Source organism: Tachyglossus aculeatus, chromosome Y3 (assembly GCF_015852505.1).
Source record: "Tachyglossus aculeatus isolate mTacAcu1 chromosome Y3, mTacAcu1.pri, whole genome shotgun sequence".
Taxonomy (NCBI): Eukaryota; Metazoa; Chordata; class Mammalia; order Monotremata; family Tachyglossidae; genus Tachyglossus; species Tachyglossus aculeatus.
In genome coordinates this window covers 2,744,427-2,766,148 of record NC_052095.1, presented here as the reverse complement: position 1 = coordinate 2,766,148, position 21,722 = coordinate 2,744,427, and the positions used below count along the sequence as shown (strand labels likewise).

The following is a 21,722-nucleotide window of genomic DNA, read 5'->3' as shown; positions in this document are numbered from 1 at the left end:
AGGAGAGGACGGAGTCTGTGAAGCCAAGATCAGATAGCGTGTTGAGGAGAAGGGGGTTGTCCACAGTGTCAAAGGCAGCTGAGAGGTCGAGGAGGATTAGGACAGAGTAGGAGCCGTTGGATTTGGCAAGCAGGAGGTCATCGGTGACCTTTGAGAGGGCAGTTTCCATGGAATGTAGGGGACGGAAGCCAGACTGGAGGGGGTCGAGGAGAGAGTTGTTGTTGAGGAATTCTAGGCAGCGAGTGTAGACAACTCGTTCAAGGAGTTTGGAAAGGAATGGTAGGAGGGATATGGGACGATAGCTAGAAGGTGAGGTAGGGTCAAGAGAGGGTTTTTTTAGGATGGGAGAGACATGGGCATGTTTGAAGGCAGAGGGGAAGGAACCAGTGGAGAGTGAGTGGTTGAAGATGGAAGTTAAGGAGGGGAGAAGGGATGGAGCGAGAGATTTCATGAGATGAGAGGGAATGGGTTCACAGGTGGCCGGAGTAGCACTTGAGAGGAGGGAGGAAAGCTCCTCTGAGGACACTGCTGGGAAGGATGGGAGAGTAGCAGAGAGTGTTGAGAGCCGGGGGAATGGAGAAAGGGGGGAAGATACTTTGGGGAGGTCAGACCTGATGGATTTAATTTTGTTAATGAAGTAGGAGGCCAGATCATTGGGGGTGAGGGAAGGAGGAGGGGGAGGAACCAGGGGCCTGAGAAGGGAGTTGAGTGTACGGAAGAGGTGGCGGGGGTGATGGGCATGGGTGTCAATAAGGGAGGAGAAATAGTTTTGTCTGGCAGAGGAGAGGGCTGAGTTAAGGCAGGAAAGGATAAACTTGAAGTGAACGAGGTTGGCATGGTGTTTAGACTTTCGCCAGCAGCGTTCGGCAGCTCGAGCATAAGAGCGATGGAGGCGGATGGTGGCAGTGATCCAGGGCTGTGGGTTAGTGGTGCGAGAGCGGCGAAGGGAAAGGAGAGAGAGTGAGTCTAGCTGAGTAGAAAGGGTAGAGTTGAGAGCAGTAATCTGATCATCAAGACTGGGTAGAGAGGAGAGGGCGGCGAGGTGGGGTGTGAGGTGCTCCGAAAGATGGGTGGGGTCCAGAGAGCGGAGATCTCTGTGAGGGAGTAATACGGATTTACAGGGGAAAGGAGTGTGAGTGAGGAGGCAAGTGAGAAGATTATGATCAGAGAGAGGGATTTCAGAGTTGGTGAGGGTGGACACAGTGCAGCGGTAGGAGATGATGAGGTCAAGGGTATGACCAAGTTGGTGAGTGGGTGAGGTGGGGTGGAGGAAGAGGTTGGCAGCGTCAAGGAGAGATAGAAGGCGGGCGGCAGAGGAGTCGTTAGGGATATCCATGTGGATATTGAAGTCTCCGAGGATCAGAGTGGGCATGGAGAAGGAGAGAAGGAAGGTGAGGAAGGGGTCAAAGTCGTTAAAGAAGTTGGAAGTGGGGCCGGGAGGGCGGTAGATGACGGCTACAAGAATCTGGAGGGGGTGGTAGAGGCGAATAATGTGGGCTTCAAAGGAAGGGAAGGAAAGGGAAGGGGGAGGAGGGATAGTGCGAAAGCGACATTGGGGGGCGAGAAGGAAACCAACACCTCCTCCTTTTCCGGTGAGTCTGGGGGAATGGGAGAAGAAGAGGCCTGCACTGCAGAGAGCAGCAGAAGAGACCGTGTCGTCTGGAGACAGCCAAGTTTCCATTAGGGCGAGGAGGAGTAGAGAGCTGGAAAGGAATAGGTCCAGGATGAAAGGGATCTTACTTAAAACGGAGCGGGGGTTCCAGAGGCCACACTTGGCAGCAGCTGTCGAGGGAGGGGAGGGAGGGGGAAGGGTGCAAGGGGTGGGAAGGGTTTGGATTGGGATGAGTTTGCGGGGGCCTGGGCGGGGAGAGTGGGAAGGGGGGTGGCGATGGGAGAGGAGAACTGGGATGGGGTGGGGGCGGGGAGAAGGGGAGGGAGGGGGCCGGGAGGGAGGAGCGGAGGGCTGGCACTGGTACAGAGGAATCCTTGGTCGGGGGTGAGGGGGAGTGGTCTTGGTGGGGGAGAGGGATCCTGGCATCTAAAGGAATAGAGTGTGCTGACTGGGCTGCAGTAGGAGACCAGTTAGATTAGGTAGGATGGAGTGAGCTGAGTGCTCTAAAGATGATGGTACAGAGTTTGGGCAGCCACTGAATTTCTCGAGGAGTGGGAGACATAAACTGGATGTTTTTTCTGAAAAATGATTTGTGCAGCAAGTGAAGTATGGACTGGTGACGGAAAAGATGGGAGGCTGAGACTCAGGTCAGCAAAGAGGCAGATGCCGTCGCCAAGGTGGGATAGGATACATGCTTGAATCACTATGGTTGCAGTTTGGATGGAGAAAATATGGTGGATTTTAGCAATGCTCTGAAAGAAGAACTGACAAGATTTGGTGACTAACTGAATATGCAGGTAGAGTGCCAAGACTATCAAGGCAGGCAAGACAGTCTACAATAATAGGGAAGATAGGGGAGGACAGGGTTTGGATGAGAAGATATGGAGTCCTGCTTTGGATTCGTTTAATTCTAGGTCCTGGAAGAACCTAGAGATGTCCAGAAAGCAAGTGGACAAGCCAAACTGCAAGGAAGGAGAGGTCAGGGCTGGAGATGTAGATTTGAGAATTATCTTCATAGAGACTGTAGTTGAAGCCTTGGAGGGAATGAGTTTTCCAACAGAGTGGGTTTAGGTGTAGACTAGAAGGGGATCTACAACTGAGCTTAAGGGACTCCCAATATCAAAGGGTGGGAGGCAGAGGAGGACCCAACAAAAGAAACTGAGACAGAGCAGTCAAGAAATATAGAATGAGAATCACGAGAACAGTGTTAGTGAAATCAAGATTGGATAAAGTTTCAAGAAGGGGATGATCTATATTGTCAAAAATAGCAGCAAGGTCTAGGAGGATAAGGACAGAATAGAGGCCATCAGTTTTGGTGAGAACAAGGTCACTGGTTACCTTACGGAGGGAAGTTTTTGTGAAATGAAGGGGATAGAAACCAGAAAGGAGGGAATCTAGGATAGAACTGGAGAAGAAGTAAGGGACAGTGGGTGTAAACAACTCTCTCAAGATTTGTAGAGAAATGGTAGGAGGGAAATGGGGAGATAGTTGGAGGTAGCTGTGAGGTCAATAAAGGTTTTTTTAGGATGGGGATACAAAAAATGGTATTGACACCTATCTACTTGCTTTGTTTTGTTGTCTGTCTTCCCCTTCTGGGCTGTGAGTCCGTTGTTAGGTAGGGACCGTCTCTATATGTTGCCAATTTGTACTTTTCAAGTGCTTAGTACAGTGCTCTGCACACAGTAAGCACTCAATAAATACTATTGATTGAATGAATGAATGAAAAAAAGGTAGTGGGAAAGAAGCCTTTGGAAAGTGATCAGTTGAAGATAATAGTAATAACTACGGTATTTGTTAAGCCTTTACTATGTGCCGAGCACTGTTCTAAACAGTGGGGTAGATACAAGGTAATCAAGTTGTCCCATGTGGAGCTCACAGTCTCAATCCCCATTTTACAGATGATGTAACTGAGGAACAGAGAAGTTAAGCAGCTTGCCCAAGGTCATACAGCAGACAAGTCACAGAGTCAGGATTAGAATCCATGTGCTCTGACTCCCAAACCCATGCTCTTTCCATTAAGCCATGTTCCTTCTCCCAGAAGATGACAGTAAAGGGGAGAAGAAGGAAGGGAGCAACTTTTAAAAAGGTTTGAAAGGATGGGGTCGAAAGCACAAATGGAGGTAGATTTAGAGGAGGTAAGAGATCACAACTTGAGTTACTGCAAGGATTATATGGAGAGTCGAAGAAGGGGAAGGAAGAGCAGGGGATTGGAGAGGAGCAGCGGAGATTTTAGGGAGATTATGCCCAGTGGGTTCAAGTTTGTTGAAGTACATGACCAGGTCTTTAGAGGAAAGAGATGGTGGGGGTTGTGGACAGGAGGTTTGAGGAAGGTATTAAGTGTCTGGAACATAGCGGTGAGTACGGGTGTTAATTATGAAGGAGAAGTATTGTTTTTGGGTAGTGAAGAGGGCCAAAATGAAGTCTAAAAGAATGAATTTAAGGTGGACAGGTCAGAGAGATATCTGGATTTCCTACAACAGTGCTCCGCAGCTCAGGGACGGAAGTGGAAGAAGTGTCCTTTGGAAGTGATCCAGGGTTGTGGTTTAGTGGTATGAGACCAGCAGAGGGAAAGGGGAGAAAGGGAGTTAACTCCAGTGGAGATGGTGGTGTTGAGGGTGTTGCTTTGTGCATCAGGAGATGGTAGTTCAGGTGTAGAGACCAAATGGGGTAGGATGCTGCAGAATATTGCGGGGGTTGGGGGGAATGTCATCAAAAGAACCTAGATCTCTGGGGGAAAAGGCACAATTTTGAAGCTATATGGGAAAGAGAGATGAGGAGATTGTGGACTGACAGAAGAATTTCTGAGTTGGAATGGATAAAGATTGTTCAGTTACTAGAGATTACAAAATCAAGAATGTGCAAACAGCAGGAGGTCAGCTGAGTAGAGGAGTGAAAAGACATGGAAAGTAGAAGGATTGTTTGGGACACATACATGGATATTGCAAACAAAAACTCCTCACAATTGGCTTTAAAGGACTCCATCACTTTGCTCCCTCCTACCCCACCTCGCTTCTCTCTTTCTACAACCCAGCCCACACACTGTGCTCTTCTAGTGCTAACCTTCTCACCTTGCCTTGATATCATCTGACCCTTGGCCTACATCCTGCCTCTGGCCTTGGAATGTCCTCTCTCCTCAAATCCACCAGACAATTACTCTCCCTTGCTTCAAAGCCTTACTGAAAGCACATCTCCTCCAACAGGCTTTCCTGGAATAAGCCCCGCTTTTCCTCATCTCCCACTCCCTTCTGCATCACCCTGACTTGCTCCCTTTGATCATCCCTCCTTTCCCCTCCTCACAACACTTAAGTATATATCTGTAATTTAATTTATTTATATTGATGTCTGTTTATTTTTATTGATTTCTGCCTCCTCCTGCCACCCAGGACTATGAGCTCGTTGTGGACAGGACTGTCACTTTTTATTGATGTATTGTACTTTCCCAAGGGCTTAGCACAGTTCTCTGCACAAAGTAGGCACTTAATAAACAAGACTGACTGACTGACTGACTGACTGACTGACTGACTGACTGACTGAATGAATGAATGAATGAAGTTCCCAAGGATCAATGTAGGGATGGAATGCGAGAGAAGAAGTGAGAAAGAGATCAAAATGGTTAAGAGAGTTGGAGGAGGTACTTTGGAGGGAATAGGTAATGGTGACAACTAATTGGAGTGGTTGGTAGAGGTGGATAATATGGGCTTCAAAGGAAGGGAAACAGAGGGATGGAGGGAGGTGACATGCTAAGAAAGTGGCATTTGGGAATCAGAAAACTTGAGGCCAAATCTAGACAGACACAGTGGCAGGGTGAGCTGTGTCATCTGGTGTTTATTAAGTGCTTACTATTTGCAGAGCATGGTACTAGTCACTTGGGAAAGTACAGGACAACAGAATTTGCAGACACATTTCTCAGCTCATAATAAGTTTACAATTTAGAGGGCAAGAGAGACATTAATGTGAATAAATAATATATCCTTTAGAACTTAAAGATATGTACATAAGTGCTGTGGGGTTGTGGGAGGAGTATCAAAAAGGTCACACATCCCAAGTGCACAGACAACATATAAGAGAGACAGGAAGGGAAAAGAGGGCTAAATTGGGGAGGGACTCTTGGAGGAGATGTGACCTTAATAATTCTTTGAAGGTGGACAGAGTGGTGATCTGGCATAAATGGAGGAGAAGGTTGCTTCAGGTTAGAGGGAAGAGGTGGGAAAAGGTTTTGCTGTGAGAAAAATGATATTGAGGCACAGTGTGTAAGCTAGTGGTAAAGTGGAGTGTGTGGACTGGACTGTACAAGGAGATCAGTGAAGTGGTTTGTCTTCCAGGAAGACTTATTACTTTCAATGGCCTTATGGGAAGAGCACGGGTCTTTGAGTCAGCAGACGCATGTTCGAATCTTAGCTCCTCCCAATTTGCCTGCTATGTGATGTTTGGCAATCACAACTACTCTACACCTCATTTTTTCATTTGTTAAATGGACATAGGTGCCTGTTCTCCCTACTTCTCAGACTGTGAGCCATATGTGAGACAGAGACTCTATCAAATCCACTTATACCAAATCTACCACGTGTTGAGGACATAATTCATATCAAGTAAGCACTTGACAAATAACCACAAATATTTGCAGTTCGAGAAGCAGCATGGCTTAGTGGAACGAGCACGGGCTTGGAAGTCAGAAGGTCATGAGTTCTAATCCTGGCTCTACCACTTGTCAGCTTTGTGACTTTGGGGAAGTCACTTAACTTCTCTGTGCCTTAGTTACCTCAACTGCGAAATGGGGGTTAAGACATGTAAGCCCCATGTGTGACAATCTGACTAACTTGTACCGACCCCACCGCTTAGAACAGTCTTGGCACACAGTGAACGCTTTAACAAATACCATCATTATATAATAATGGTATTATTAATACCATTAATAATGATGGTATTGCATGATTATGGTATTATATTATGTGGTATTTATTCATATAATATATATTATAATATATAAAAGTTATTGCTGTATTATTATTGATGATGGTATAATATTATATGATATAATAATGATGGTATTTGTTAAGCACTTACTTGGGTGGATACAAACAAATGGGGTTGGACACGGTCACTGTACTTCTTGGGGCTTGCAGTCTTATTCCCCATTTTACAGATAAGGTAACTGAGGCAGTCAGAAGTTAAGTGACTTTACAAAGGTGACACAGCAGACAAGTGCAGGAGCCAGGATTAGAACCCATGTCCTTCTGACTCCCAGGCCTGTGCTCTATCCACTATTCCTTGCTGCTTCTCATTTTTATTATTATCATTATTATTATATTAATCATAATCACCAATTCACAATGATTATTTCTGCACTTGTAAGCAACACAAAACTTTTGTATAATTTCCTATATTCATACCTCTTTATTTCTCTGCCAGTTTCCGCTACTAGAAAGGGGCAGGGAGTAAGCCTATATATTCTATTGTTCCCTCCCAAGGATTTAGGAATAGTTTTGTAAACACAGTATACAGTACACAGTACAAAGTACACAGTACACAGTTCCATGGCGAAGTGGATACAGCATGAGCCTGGGAGTCAGGAGGCAATGGGTTCTAATTCCAGCTCTGCCACTGGTCTGCTGTGTGACCTTGGCAAGTCACTTCACTTCTCTATGCCTCAGTTACCTCATCTGTAAAATGGGGATTGAGACTGTGAGCCCCATTGCTGACTTGTACTTCCCAAGTGCTTAGTACACAGTACTAAGTACACAGTGCTCTGCACACAGTAAGCACTCAATAAATACAACTGAATGAATGAATGAATGAACGAATGAATGAATGAATGAATATGGAACAGACTTGTATCCACCCTAGCATTTAATATGTCTTACACAGTAAGCGCTTAACAAAAACACAATTATTATTATTATTATTCTAATGGCTTCTTCCCCACTGTTTACAAACATGCTCATGTCTCCCCTATCCTTAAAAAACCCTCCATCCTTGAGTGAGTTGTCTGTACCTGCTGTCTCAAGGTCCTCTCCTCTAATTATCTACTTGACCATCTCCATTCTGGCTTCTGTCCTCTTCACTCCACAGAAACTTCCCTCTCAAAGGTCACAAATGATCTCCTTCCTGCCAAATCCAAGGCCCTTTACTCCATCCCAATCTTCCTCGACCTCTCAGCTGCCTTTGACACTGTTGACCACCCCTTCTACTAGAAATATTACCCAACCTTGACTTCACTGATATTGTCCTCTCCTGGTTCTCCTCCTGTCTCTCTGGCTGTTCAATCTCAGTCTCTTATGAGCTTCTCCTCTGCCTCCCACTCTCTAACTTTGGGAGTCCCTCATTGTTCAGTTTTGGGTCCCCTTCTATTCTCCAAATACACCCACTCCCCTGGAGAACTCATTTGCTCAACAAGACTTCAATTAACAATTCTATGCAGATGATTCCCATATCTACATCTCCAGCCCTGATCTCTCTCCCTCTCTGAAGTCTCACACTTCTTCTGCTTTCAAGATATCTCTAGCTGGAGAGGCTGTTGCCACCTCAAACTGAACATGTTTAAAACAGAACTCCTTATTTTCCCAACAAACTCTGTCCTCACCATGACTCTCCCATCACTATAGACAGCCCCACAGTCCTTTCTGACTCACAAGCTTATAACCGTGGCATTACCCTTAAACATCACTTTCATTCAACCCACATAATCAACCAACCATTAAACCCTGTCAGTTTAACGTTCACAACATCACTAAAATTGGTCCTTTGCTTTTCAGTCAAACTGCTACCACATTAGTCCAACCATCTAGCCTATCCCGCCTTGAATACTGTATCAGCCTCCTTGCTGATGCCTCCCTGTCTCCTATCTCTCCCTACTCCAGTCCAGGCTTCATTCTGCTGCCAGAATCATTTTTCTACAAAAACAACTCCTCAAAAGACCCTTCTCCTCAAGAACCTCCAGTGGTTACCCATCAAATATTAGATTTAAAGCACTCAATCATCTTGTCTTCCCCTTCCTCAGATTGCTACTCTACTCCTACAAGACAGCCTGCATATTTCGCTACACTAATGCCAAGCTATCACTATACCTCAGTTTCATCTATCTCACTGCTGACCTCTCGTCCATGTTCTGCCTCTGCTCTGGAATGCCTTTCTTTTTCATATCGACAGTTACTCTCCCTGCTCCAAGTCTTACTGAAGGCACATATCCTAAAAAAGGTCTTCCCTGATTAAGTCCTTATTTCCTTTTTCCCCCTCCCTTCTGTGTTGTCCAGTCTCACAACACTTATGTACATAGCTATAATTTATTTATATTGTTTGTCTTCCCCTCTAGACGGTAAGCTCATGGTGGGCAGGGATCATGCCTATTTATTGTTTTATCATACTCTTCCAACCATTTACTGAAGTGCCCTACACACACCAAGCACTCAATAAATATGACTGATTGATTGATAGTACATATTAAAAATATTCCACTGACTGACTAACTGATTAACATGCACTTCATGGATACTCTGTGCTGATCCTGAAATTCTGTGTATGAGGAGGACAGATGTCAGATGCTATTATGTCTTCTGGAGTAAGTGTGGCTGGGAACATTCACACCCTATTTAACTAAAAAGGGTCCTGTAATTTTGTTAATAATTTTGGTATTTGTTAAGTGCTACTATGTGGAAAGCTCTATTCTGAACCCGGGGGTAGTTACTAGATAGTCAGCTGGACACAGACTCTGTTCCACATGGGGCTTAGTCTTGTAGAGGAAGCAAGAGTCAATTCCCATTTAACAGATGAGGAAACAGAGGCACGAAAAAGTCAAGCAACTTGTCCTCACTCACACAGCGAACAAATGAAAGAGCCGGGAGGAGATCCCAGGTCCTCTGCCTTTTTGTACTGAAAGCCTGGGCTCTTTCCACTAAGCCTGCTGAGTCTGTAAATTTCGAAGTTGCTTATTAAATTCAGCACCTATCATACTTTTATATACATTTGGTTTATGATAAGTTTTACTTTTTACTTTGCTTTATGGCTCACGATTCTCTCACATGCCTTTTTTATGGCATTTGTAAAGCACTTACTATGTGCCAGGCACTGTACAAAGTGCTGGCATAGATAAAAGATAATCAGGTTGGACACAGTCCATGGGACTCAAAGCAGACAAGTGGTGGAGCCAGGATTAGAACCCAGGCCCCTCTAATTTGCAGGTCCATGCTCTAGCCACTGGGCCATGCTGCTTCTCTTAATTAGCTAGTCAACACAGTCCATGCGCAGCTCATGTGCTATATTGCCACTCTGAAGCAGCAGAATGGCTCAGTGAAAACAGCCCAGGCTTGGGAGTCAGAGGTCATAGATTCTAATCCCAGCTCTGCCACTTGTCAGCTGTGTGACTTTGGACAAGTCACATAACTTCTCTGTGCCTCAGTTACCTCATCTGTAAAATGGGGATTAAGACTGTGAGCCCCACGTGGGACAACCTGATCACCTTGTAACCCCACAGCACCTGGAACAGTGTTTTGCACATAGTAAGTGCTTAACAAATGTCATCAGAATTATTTTAATTAAAAACGGGTAACTGAGGCCTAGAGAAGTGAAGTGACTTGCCAAAGATCACACAGCAGATATGTAGAGGAGCTGGGATTAGAACTCAGATTCTCTGACTCCCACTAGACCACTAGACCACATTTTATTGAGTGTGCAAAGTACTGTAAGCATATAGGAGACTACAATAGACATAGAGTTAACAGTACTACTTCCTGCCCGCAAGGAGTTTTCAGTCTAAGGGGGTAGACAGAAACTAAAATAAATCACAGATAGTCAGTCAGTCAATCGTATTTACTGAGTGCTTTACTGTGTGCAGAGCATTGTACTACATGCTTGGGAGAGTACAATATAACAATATGAGACACATAATAATAATAATGACAATAATAGTATTTGTTAAGCAAATAGTATTTGTCAAGCACTGTTCTGAGTCCTGGGGTAGATATAAACTGGTCAGTTGGACACAATCCCTGCTCCACATGGCGCTTACAGTCTTAATTCCCATCTTACAAATGAGGTAATTTAGGCACAGAGAAGTTAAGTGATTTGCCCGAAGTTACACAGCAGACAAGTGATTGACCCAGGATTAGAACTCAGGTCCTTCTGGCTCCCAGGCCTGTGCTCTATTCATTAGACCATGCTGCTTCTCATAAGCCGAGCCCTCACACTCTTCACCTCTACCGCTAACCTCCTCGTTCTCACCTTGGCCTTGATCCTTGGCCCAAGTCCTTCCTCTGGCCTGGAATGCCCTCCATCCACACATCTGCCAACTAGCTCTCTTCCTCTCTTCAAAGCCCTACTGAGAGCTCACCTCCTCCAGGAGGCCTTCCCAGACTGAGCCCCCAGCTCTTTCCTCCCCTCCTCCTTCTCCTCTCCCAATCTTCCCCCCTCCCGCTCCCTTCCTCTACCCACAGCACTTGTATGTATTTCCACATATTTATTACTCTACTTATTCCTGTATTTATTTATTTATTTGTACATATGTACTACATTTATTTTATTAATGATGTGTATATAGCTATAATTCTATTTATTCTGTTAGTATTGACACCTGTCTACTTGTTTTGTTGTCTGTCTCCCCCTTCTAGACTGTAAGCCCGCTGTTGGGTAGGGACTTTCTCTATATGTTGCCAATTTGTACTTCCCAAGCGCTTAGTACAGTGCTCTGCACACAGTAAGCACTCAATAAATTCGATTGAATGAATGAATGAATGAATGATACCCAAATCTACATCTCCTTTCCTGTCCTCTCTCCCTTCCTCCAGGCTCAAATCTACTTCTGCCTTCAGGACATCTCCATCTGATGTCCCTCCTCCACCTAAAACTCAACATGTCCAAGAGGGAGCTCCTTATCTTCCCTCCAAAATCCTGTCCTCTCACTGACTTTTCCGTCACTGTGGATGGCACTACCATTCTTCCTGTCTCACAAGCCTGCAACCTTGATGTCATCCTTGACTCTGCTCTCTCATTCACCCCACACATCCAATCCATTACCAAAACCTGCCAGTCTCTCCTTCACAACATTGCCAAGATCTGCCCTTTCCTCTCCACCCAAGCCGCTACCTTGCTGGTTCAACCTCTCATCCTATCCCAACTGGATTACTGTATCAGCCTCCTTTCTGATCCCCAACCTCCTGTCTCTCCCCACTTCAGTCTATACTTCATTCTGCTGCCTGGATTCTCTTTCTACAGTAATGTTCAGGGCATGACACCTGCTTCCTCAAAAGTCTCCAGTGGTTGCCTATGGACCTCATATCAAGCAAAAATCCTCACTATAGGCTTCAAAGCTCTCCATCTCCTTGACCCTTCTCAACTCACCCCTCTTCTCTCCTTCAACATCCCAGTCTGCATGTTCTGCTCCTCTGGCTCTAAGCTTATTGTGCCTCATTCTCGCCTGTCCCCACTGACTCCTGACCCACGTCCTACTTCTGGCCTGGAATGCCCTCCCTCCTCAAATCTGCCAAACTAGCACACTTCCTCCCTTCAAAGACCTACTGAAAGTTCACCTCCCCCAGGAGGCCTTCCCAGACTAAGCCACCCCTTTTCCTGTGCTCCCCCTCCCCTCCCCATTGCCCTGACTCCCTCCCTCTGCTCTACCTCCCTCCCCGCCCATAGCACTTGTTTATTTATATACATATTTATAATTATAATTCCATTTATTTTTATTAATGATGTGCATATATCTATAATTCTTTTTATTTATAATGATGCTACCGATTCCTGTTTACTTGTTTTGATGTTTGTCTCCCTGCTTCTTGACAGTGAGCCCATTATCGTAAGGGACTGTCTCTAATTATTGCTGCACTGTACTTCCCAAGTACTTAGTACAGTGCTCTGCACACAGTAAGTGCTCAATAAATACAACTGAATGAATGAATGAATGAATGAATGAATGAAAAATGCACTGGGCTAATCAATCAATCAATCAATCAATCGTATTTATTGAGCGCTTACTATGTACAGAGCACTGTACTAAGCGCTTGGGAAGTACAAATTGGCATCACATAGAGACAGTCCCTACCCAACAGTGGGCTCACAGTCTAAAAGGGGGAGACAGAGAACAGAACCAAACATACCAACAAAATAAAATAAGTAGGATAGAAATGTACAAGTAAAATAAATAAATAAATAAATAAATAAATAGAGTAATAAATATGTACAACCATATATACATATTTACAGGTGCTGTGGGGAAGGGAAGGAGGTAAGACGGGGGATGGAGAGGGGGACGAGGGGGAGAGGAAAGAAGGGGCTCAGTCTGGGAAGGCCTCCTGGAGGAGGTGAGCTCTCAGCAGGGCCTTGAAGGGAGGAAGAGAGCTAGCTTGGCGGAGGGGCAGAGGGAGGGCATTCCAGGCCCGGGGGATGACGTGGGCCGGGGGTCGATGGTGGGACAGGCGAGAACGAGGTACAGTGAGGAGATTAGTGGTGGAGGAGCGGAGGGTGCGGGCTGGGCAGTAGAAGGAGAGAAGGGAGGTGAGGTAGGAGGGGGCGAGGTGATGGAGAGCCTTGAAGCCCAGGGTGAGGAGTTTCTGCCTGATGCGCAGATTGATTGGTAGCCACTGGAGATTTTTGAGGAGGGGAGTAATATGTCCAGAGCGTTTCTGGACAAAGTTAATCCGGGCAGCAGCATGAAGTATGGATTGAAGTGGAGAGAGACACGAGGATGGAAGATCAAAGAGAAGGCTAGTGCAGTAGTCCAGATGGGATAGGATGAGAGCTTGAATTAGCAGGGTAGCAGTTTGGATGGAGAGGAAAGGGCGGATCTTGGCAATGTTGCGGAGCTGAGACCGGCAGGTTTTGGTGACGGCTTGGATGTGAGGGGTGAATGAGAGAGCGGAGTCGAGGATGACACCAAGGTTGCGGGCTTGTGAGACGGGAAGGATGGTAGTGCCGTCAACAGAGATGGGAAAGTCAGGGAGAGGACAAGGTTTGGGAGGGAAGACAAGGAGCTCAGTCTTCGACATGTTGAGCTTTAGGTGGCGGGCGGACATCCAGATGGAGATGTCCTGAAGGCAGGAGGAGATGTGAGCCTGGAGGGAGGGGGAGAGAGCAGGGGCAGAGATGTAGATCTGGGTGTCATCAGCGTAGAGATGATAGTTGAAGCCGTGGGAGCGAATGAGGTCACCAAGGGAGTGAGTGTAGATTGAGAACAGAAGGGGACCAAGCACTGAACCTTGGGGAACCCCCACAGTAAGAGGATGGGAGGGGGAGGAGGAGCCTGCAAAAGAGACTGCGAAAGAGTCTTAAGTCTCCAACTGTATCTTGTCAGTCTGAAAATTTTGGATTCTTGAAGCCATGTGAAGAGACCCAGAGCTAATTTAAGAACAAGATTTATTAATTTCTTTCTATAGGTAAACTTTACTTTTCTGTGCCTCAGTTATCTCCTCCAAAATATGGGAATTAAGACTCTGAGCCCCATGGACTATGCTCCACTTGACTAGCCTGTATCTACCCCAGCACTTACTTACAGTGCTTGGCACACAGTAAACTTTTAAAAAATACTATTTAAAAAATCCCCACTATGAGCAATCTCAGCAGGCATAACTAATTTTGCTAATTAAAAAAATTAAATAGATAGATATTTATGATTTTAATTTATTGTTTAATCTTAAGCATAGACTATCACTATGGAGGACTGGGTGTTTGAATGCTTTGAGTGTGTATGGTTAGGAGCTTTGTCCTAAATTCATGAATGTCATTAAAATGCCTAGACCAGCCACTGTCAATTCCTGGAAAACTGAAGACTGCCTGAAGTCATGAAGAGGACGAGTGTCTGCAGTCTGAGAAGCAAGATACAGAGGGTGTGGGAAACTATCAATCAACCAATCAATTAATCACTGGTATTTATTGAGCACTTATGGAGTGCAGAGCACACTTGGGAAATTTCAATACAGAACCTCCACCTCCACCTCCAGCCTCCACTTCCACATCCACCTCTGCATCAAATAGAAACTCCTCACCACTGGCTTTAAAGCACTCAATCACCTTGCTCCTTTCTACCTCACCTCACTACTCTCCTACTACATACAATCCAGCCATCTCTACTTGGATGTCCTCATGTCACTTCATTCATTCATTCATTCAATTGTATTTATTGAGCGCTTATTGTGTGCCGAGTACTGTACTAAGTGCTGGGCAGTACAAGTCAGCAACACATAGAGATGGTCCCTACCCAACTCCAAGTTTAACATGTCCAAAACAGAACTCCTTATCTTCCCACCCAAGCCCTGCCCACTCCTTGATTTTACTGTTACTGTAGACAGTACCACTATCCTTTTCTGTCTCACAACCTTGTAACCTTGGCATTATCGTTGACTTCTCTCTCTCAGTAAACACACATATTCAATCCATCATTAAATCCTGTCTGTCCAACTTCACAACACTGCTAAAGTCTGCCCTTTCCTGTACAACCAAACTGCTACCATGTTAATACAATCACTCATCTATTCCACTTGGATTACTACATCTGCCTCCTAATGGATGAAGGGAAGCTTCCACATGTTCAATCAATCAATCAATCGCATTTACTGAGCACTTTTTATGTGCAGGTACTATACTAAATGCTTGGAGAGTTTAGTGTAACAATTTAACAGACACAATTATCTTACAGTCCAGAGGGAGCAAGTTGGGAAGATGCAGGAAAAATAGAAAAAGAGGAAATGAGGGTTTAATTAGGGAAGGCCTCTTGGAGGAGATGTACCATCAAGAAGGATTTGAAGCAGGGAGAGTAACTGTCATTCATTCAACTGTACTTATTGAGCGCTTACTGTGTGCAGAGCACTGTACTAAGCACTTGGGAAGTACAAGTCGGCAACATATAAAGATGGCCCCTACTCAACAACGGACTCACTTGGGTTCAAATCCCAGTTCTGCCGCTTGTCAGCTGTGTGACTTTGGGCAAGTCACTTAACTTCTCTGTGCCTCAGTTACCTTATCTGTAAAATGGGGATTAAGACTGTGAGCCCCACATGGGACAACCTGTTCTCTCTGTATCCTACTCAGTGCTTAGAACAGTGCTTTGCACATAGTAAGCGCTTAACAAATGCTATCATCATCATCATCATCTTCATCAATTGTCTATCCAATTTGAGTAGGGAGGATATTCCAGACCAGAGGCAGGATGCAAGCCAGAGGTCATCCCCAAGATACACAAGATCAAGGTACAGTGAGGAGACTGGCATTACAGAAGTGAAGTGGGCAGGCTGGGTAATATAGGAGTAGTGGCTTCAAAGCTCTCCATCACCTTGCCCCCTCCTACCTCACCTCCCTTCTCTCCTATAGCCCAGCCTAAACACTCCACTTCTCTTAATGATGTGTATACCTCTACAACTCTATTTATCTATTTTGATGCTATTGTCTATTTCTAGATTGTGAACCCATTGTTGGGTAGGGACCATCTCTATATGTTGCCGATTTGTACTTCCCAAGCACTTAGTACAGTTCTGCACACAGTAAGTGCTCAATAAATACAATTGATTGAATGAATGAATATTGATGTCTAGCTTCTTGCTTTGTTTTATTGTCTGTTTCCCCCTTCTAGACTGTGAGCCCATTGTTGGATAGGGATTGTCTTTATCTGTTGACAAACTGTACTTTCCAAGAGCTAGTACAGTGCTCTGCACACAGTAAGCACTCAAAAAATACAACTGAATGCACTGAATGAATGAATGTGAGTAGTGAAGTGAGGTAGGAGAGAGCAAGGTGATTGAACATTTTAAAGCTGATGGTAAGGAGTGTCTGTATAATGAGGGGTTGGATAGCCAACCACTGGAAGTTCTTGAGGAGTGGAGAAACATGCTTTTGTAGAAAAATGATCCAGGCAGCAGAAGGAAGTACGGAATGGAATGGGAATAGACAGGACGCTGGAAGGTCAGCCAAGAGGCTGATGTAGTAACCAAAGCAGGATTATTAAATGCTTGGATTAACATGCATGGTAGCAGCAGAGCAGGCACTCCACAGGCTGTACTTGGCTGTGGAGAAGGAATGGCAGGAGAAGTATGAAGGAGCTAAATGGGAATGAGCTAAATCCATGGTAATATCTGAAATTTGCAGCTCAGACTTTTAAAGTTAAAATTATGTATATCTTTTGGAGCATTCATGGATTTCATACTTTAAGAAATACTTCTTACTTCAAAGGAAGAAGTAGCATAATCTAAAGGGGAGAGTTTGACATAGGCTTTTCTAAAGCCAAGAGCAAGTAACTTAATCTGTTTGCCTCAATTTTTATTATCTTTAAATGGTAATTAAAATATCTGCCTCTCCTGATCTTATACATATATTGTAAAGTTTTAAGTGAGATGACTGGTTATGAAAGTATTTTGGGCAAATAAAGGTATCACACTTAATCCAAGGTATAGATCCAAACATATTTACATATTGTTGCATTTTCAATTATTTACTGAGTTATTTCATGCTAATGTATTTTACCATTCATTCATTCATTTACTCAATCGTATTTATTGATTGCTTACTGTGTGCAGAGCATTTCCCTAAGCACTTGGGAAGTACAATACAGCAACATATAGGGATGGTCCCTACCAAACAATGGGCTCACAGTCTAGAAAGAGGAAACAGAAAACAAAACAAGTAGACGAGTGTCAATACCATCAGAAAAAACAGAATTATAGCTATATGCATATCATTAATAAAGTAAATAGAGTAATAAATATATACAAATATACATAAGTGCTGTGGGGAGGGAAGAGGGTAGAGCAGGGGTAGGGGAGAAGGGGAGGAGGAGCAGAGGAAAAAGGGGGGGGCTCAGTCTGGAACGGCCTCCTGGAGGAAGTGAGCTCTGAGTAGGGCTTTGAGGAAGAGAGCTAGTCTCGTGGATATATGGAGGGAGGGCATTCCAAGCTAGAGGTAGGACATGGGCCAGGGGTCAATAACCGAACAGGTGAGAACGAGGCACAGTGAGGAGGTTAGTGGTGGCAAAGGAGTGGACTGTGAGGGCTGGGCTGCAGAAGGAGAGAAGGGTGGGAGGGAGGAGGGGGAGAGGTGATGGAGAGCTTTGAAGCCGAGAGTGAGGAGTTTTTGCTTCAAGCGAAGGTTGATAGGCAACCACTGGAGATTTTTGAGGAGGGGAGTGACATGCCGAAAGCATTTCTGTACAAAGATAAACCAGGCAGTAGTGTGAAGAATCGACTGAAGCATGGACAGACAGGAGGATGATAGATCAGAAAGGAAGTTGATGCAGTAATCCAGTCAGGATAAGATGAAAGATTCATTCATTCAATCGTATTTATTCACTGCTTACTGTGTGCAGAGCACTGTACTAAGAGCTTGGATTGAACCAAGAAGGTAGCTGTTTGGATGGAGAGGAAAAGGTGGATCTTGGCAATGTTGCAAAGGTGAGACCAGTAGGTTTTGCTAACGGATTGGATGTGAGGGGTGAATAATAGTAATAATAATAATAATAATAATAATAATAATAATAATAATAATAATAATAATAATAGCATTTATTATCTGCTTACTATGTGCAAATGAGAAAGCAAAGTCAAGGATGACACCAAGGTTGTGGGCTTGTGAGACGGGAAGGAAGGTAGTGCCGTCCACAGTGACAGAAAAGTCAAGGAGAGTACAGGGTTTGGGAGGGAAGGTAAGGAGCTCAGTCTTGGACATGTTGAGCTTTAGGTGGCAGGTGGACATCCAGGTGGAAATGTCCTGAACGTAGGAGGAGATACAAGCCTGGAGGGAGGGAGAGAGAGCAGGGGCAGAGATGTGGATTTGGGTGTCATCTCAGTAGAGATGATAGTTGAAGCCAAGGGAACAAATGAGTTCACCAAGGGAGTGAGTGTTGATGGAGAACAGAAGCAGACCAAGAACTAACCCTTGAGGAACCCCTACAGTACGGGGATGGGAGTGGGGAGGAGGAGCCCACAAAGGAGACTAAGAAGAATGGCCAGAGAGATAAGAGGAGAACCAGGAGAGGACAGAGTCTGTGAAGCCAAGGGTGCATAGCGGGTTGAGGAGAAGGGCAGGGTCCACAGTGTCAAAGGCAGCTCAGTGGTCGAGGAGAATTAGGATAGAGTAGGAGCCACTGTTTTTGGCAAGAAGGAAGTGATTAGTGACCTTTGAGAGGGCAGTTTTGGTGGAGTGCAGGGGATGGATGCCACTTTGGAGGGTGTCTAGGAGGGATCTGGAGTAGAGGGATTCAAAGCAGCCAGTGTAGATGACTCTTTCTAGGAGTTTGGAAAGGAAGGGTAGGAGGGAGATAGAGCAATAACTGGAAGGGGCAGTGAAGTCGAGAGGATTTTTTTAGGATGGGAGAGATGTGCGCATGTTTGAAGGCAAAGGGGAAGAAACCAATGAATAGTGAACAGCTGAAGATGGAAGTTAAGAAGGGGAGGAGGGAAGGGGTGAGAGTTTTTATAAGATGAGCTGGGATGGGGTCTGAAGCACAGGTAGAGAGGGTGGCACTTGAGAGGAGGGAGGAGATCTCATCTGAAGATACTGCTGGGAAGGATGGGAAAGTAGAGGAGAGGGTTGAGAGTGGCGGGGGATGGAGAAGAGGGAGGAGTAACTATGGGGAGCTCAGATCTGATGGTGTTAATTTTCCTATTAAAGTAGGTAGCCAGATTGTTGGGGATGAGGGATGGAGGAGGGGAAGGAACAGGGGGCCTGAGAATGGAGTTAAATGTCTGGAATAGCTGGCGAGAGTGATGGGCATGGGTATCAATAAGGGAAAAAAACAGCACTGCCTGGCAGAGGAGATGGCAAAGTTAAAGCAGGAGAGGAGACTGATCGAGGTTGGCTTGGTGTTTAGACTTCTGCCAGCAGCATTCAGCACCTCAAGCATAAGAGTGAAGGAGGTGGACAGTGGCAGTGATCCAAGGCTGTGCAGTTAATGGTGCAACAGTGACTAAGGGAAAGGGGAGTGAGCAAGTTCAGTAGAGAGGGTGGAGTTAAAAGCAGTAATCTGGTCATCAGGAGTGGGTAGAGAGGATAAGGAGGTGAGATGGGGTGTGATGCACTGAGGGAGATGGATGGGGTCGAAAGAGCGGAGGTCTCTGTGGGGAGTAATATAGATTTACAGGGGAATGAGTGTGAGAGGAGGCAGGTGAAAAGGTTATGGTCAGAGAGAGGGATTTCAGAGTTGGTGTGGGTGGAGATAGTTGCAAGATGATGAGGTCAAGGGTGTGACTAAGTTGGTGAGTGGCTGAGGTGCGGTGAAGCAAGAGGTTGGAGGAGTCAAGGGGAGATAGTAGGTGAGTGGCAGAGGAGTCACCGGGTATATCCAGGTGGATGTTGAAGTCTCTGAGGATCAGTGTGGACAAGGAAAAGGAGAAAAAGAAGGTGAGAAAGGTGTCAAAATGGTTAAAGAAGTTGGAGCTGGGACCAGAGGCGCAGTAGATGATGACTACAAGAATCTGGAGGGGGTGGCAGAGGCGAATAATATGGGACTCAAAGAAGGGGAAGGAAAGGAAAGCGGGAGGAGGGACATTGGGATGCAAGAAGGAAGCTGACACTCCCTCTTTTCCCAGAGAGTCTGGGGAGTAGGAGAAGAAAAGGCCTCTGCTGGAGAGAACAGCAGAAGAGATTGTGTCATCCAGGGTAAACCAAGATTCAGTGAGGGCGAGAAGGAGGAGAGAGTGAGAAAAGAACAGGTCAAGGATGAAAGGGAGCTTACCTACAATGGAGTGGGGGTTCCATAGGCCATACGTGGCAGCAGCTGTGGAGGGAGGAGAGTGAGGGGGAAGGGTGCATGGGATGGGGAGGGTTTGGATGGGAATGAGTTGGCAGGGGCCTGGGTGGGGAGAGGGGGATGAGGAGTGGTGATGAGAAAGAACTGGGATGGGATGGAGGTGGGGAGGAGGGGAGTGAAGGGGTTGGAAGGGAGGGGCTTGGGGGAGAACTGCACAAGGGGTAGGGGAATGATGGCTAGTGCTGGTACAGAGGGATTCAAGGGAGGGGGCGGGGAGGAGAGATAGGGGAGGAGCAAAGGGAGGGAAAGAGCTGGGCAGGAAAGGGGAAGAGGAAGGTGAGGAAGGGGAAGGGCAGATGGGAGCAGGGGAACTGATAAGTCATGGTAGGTCAGTGAGGTAAATGACAGCTCAGAGAGCAGCAATGGCAACAATATCCTTATTTTTCCTCCTCCTACCACTATTTGTACATGCTTTTCTACTGCTTTCCAGCCCAAATGATTATAAAGTCTTGGAAGACATATTATGTATCCATATAATAAACTCCTTTCTAGACTGTAAACTCCCTGTGGTTAGGGAATGTGTCTACTAACTCTGTTTTATTGTCTTCTCCCAAGCACTAGTACGGTGCTCAACATACACTAAGAGTTCAATAAATACCAAAAACTGAATGATATCATTTATTTATTTATAAATGTATCTATAATTATTTATTTATATTTCTTTCTCCCCCTCTAGACTGTGAACTTGTTGTGGGCAGACTGTATCTGTTTGTTGTTGTGTTGAGACTGTGAGCCCCCTGTGGGACAACCTGATCACCCTGTAACCTCCCCAGTGCTTAGAACAGTGCTTTGCACATAGTAAGCACTTAATAAATGCCATTATTACTATTATTATTGTACTCTCCCAAGTGCTTAGTGTATTGCTTAGCACACAGTAAGTGCTCAATAAATACGACTGAATGAATAAATGAATGAAGACAGCTATTGAACCATTTTACATATGAGGAAATTGAGGCATAAATAAAGTAATTTGTCCATGCCCACACAGCATATAATTGTCAGAGACAGGATTAGAACCCATGTCCTCTGGCTCCCAGACCCATCCTCCTTCCACTAGGCCTTGACACTTCACAGTAGTTTAGTTGGGAAGCAAATCTTAAAATACATTTAGGAGAGCAGTTATTTTAAGATTTCAAGACCATCAATTGGTCCAGACTACAGAAATTCTTGCCTGTGCCCATGCAAATCAACTTGTCATTGGTAGAATGGAATATAACCTTAAAAACATCAAAGGCACTGCCAAACTGTCTCACTATACCTAAATGGGCTGAAAACAACCAGTTCTTTCAATTAAAAGGGACACTATGGGTTTCATAGCTCTTAGCAGCACCAAACTGAATTTTCAAAATTAAATTGGTATTCAATGAATACTACTGATTGTTTGCTTGACTG

General features: G+C 45.2%; 1 protein-coding gene across 1 annotated transcript in view; it reads left to right on the top strand.

Annotated features, from left to right (window-relative positions):
* Positions 1-886: 886 nt before the first annotated feature.
* The window catches only part of LOC119946720 (elongation factor 2-like), a 52,403-nt gene continuing 31,567 nt past the window's right edge, over positions 887-21,722 (top strand). The window contains exons 1-2 of the mRNA XM_038768132.1: positions 887-918; positions 2,527-2,590. Of these exons, the coding sequence (XP_038624060.1) occupies positions 887-918; positions 2,527-2,590 (96 nt within the window). The remainder of the gene's footprint in view (positions 919-2,526; positions 2,591-21,722) is intronic.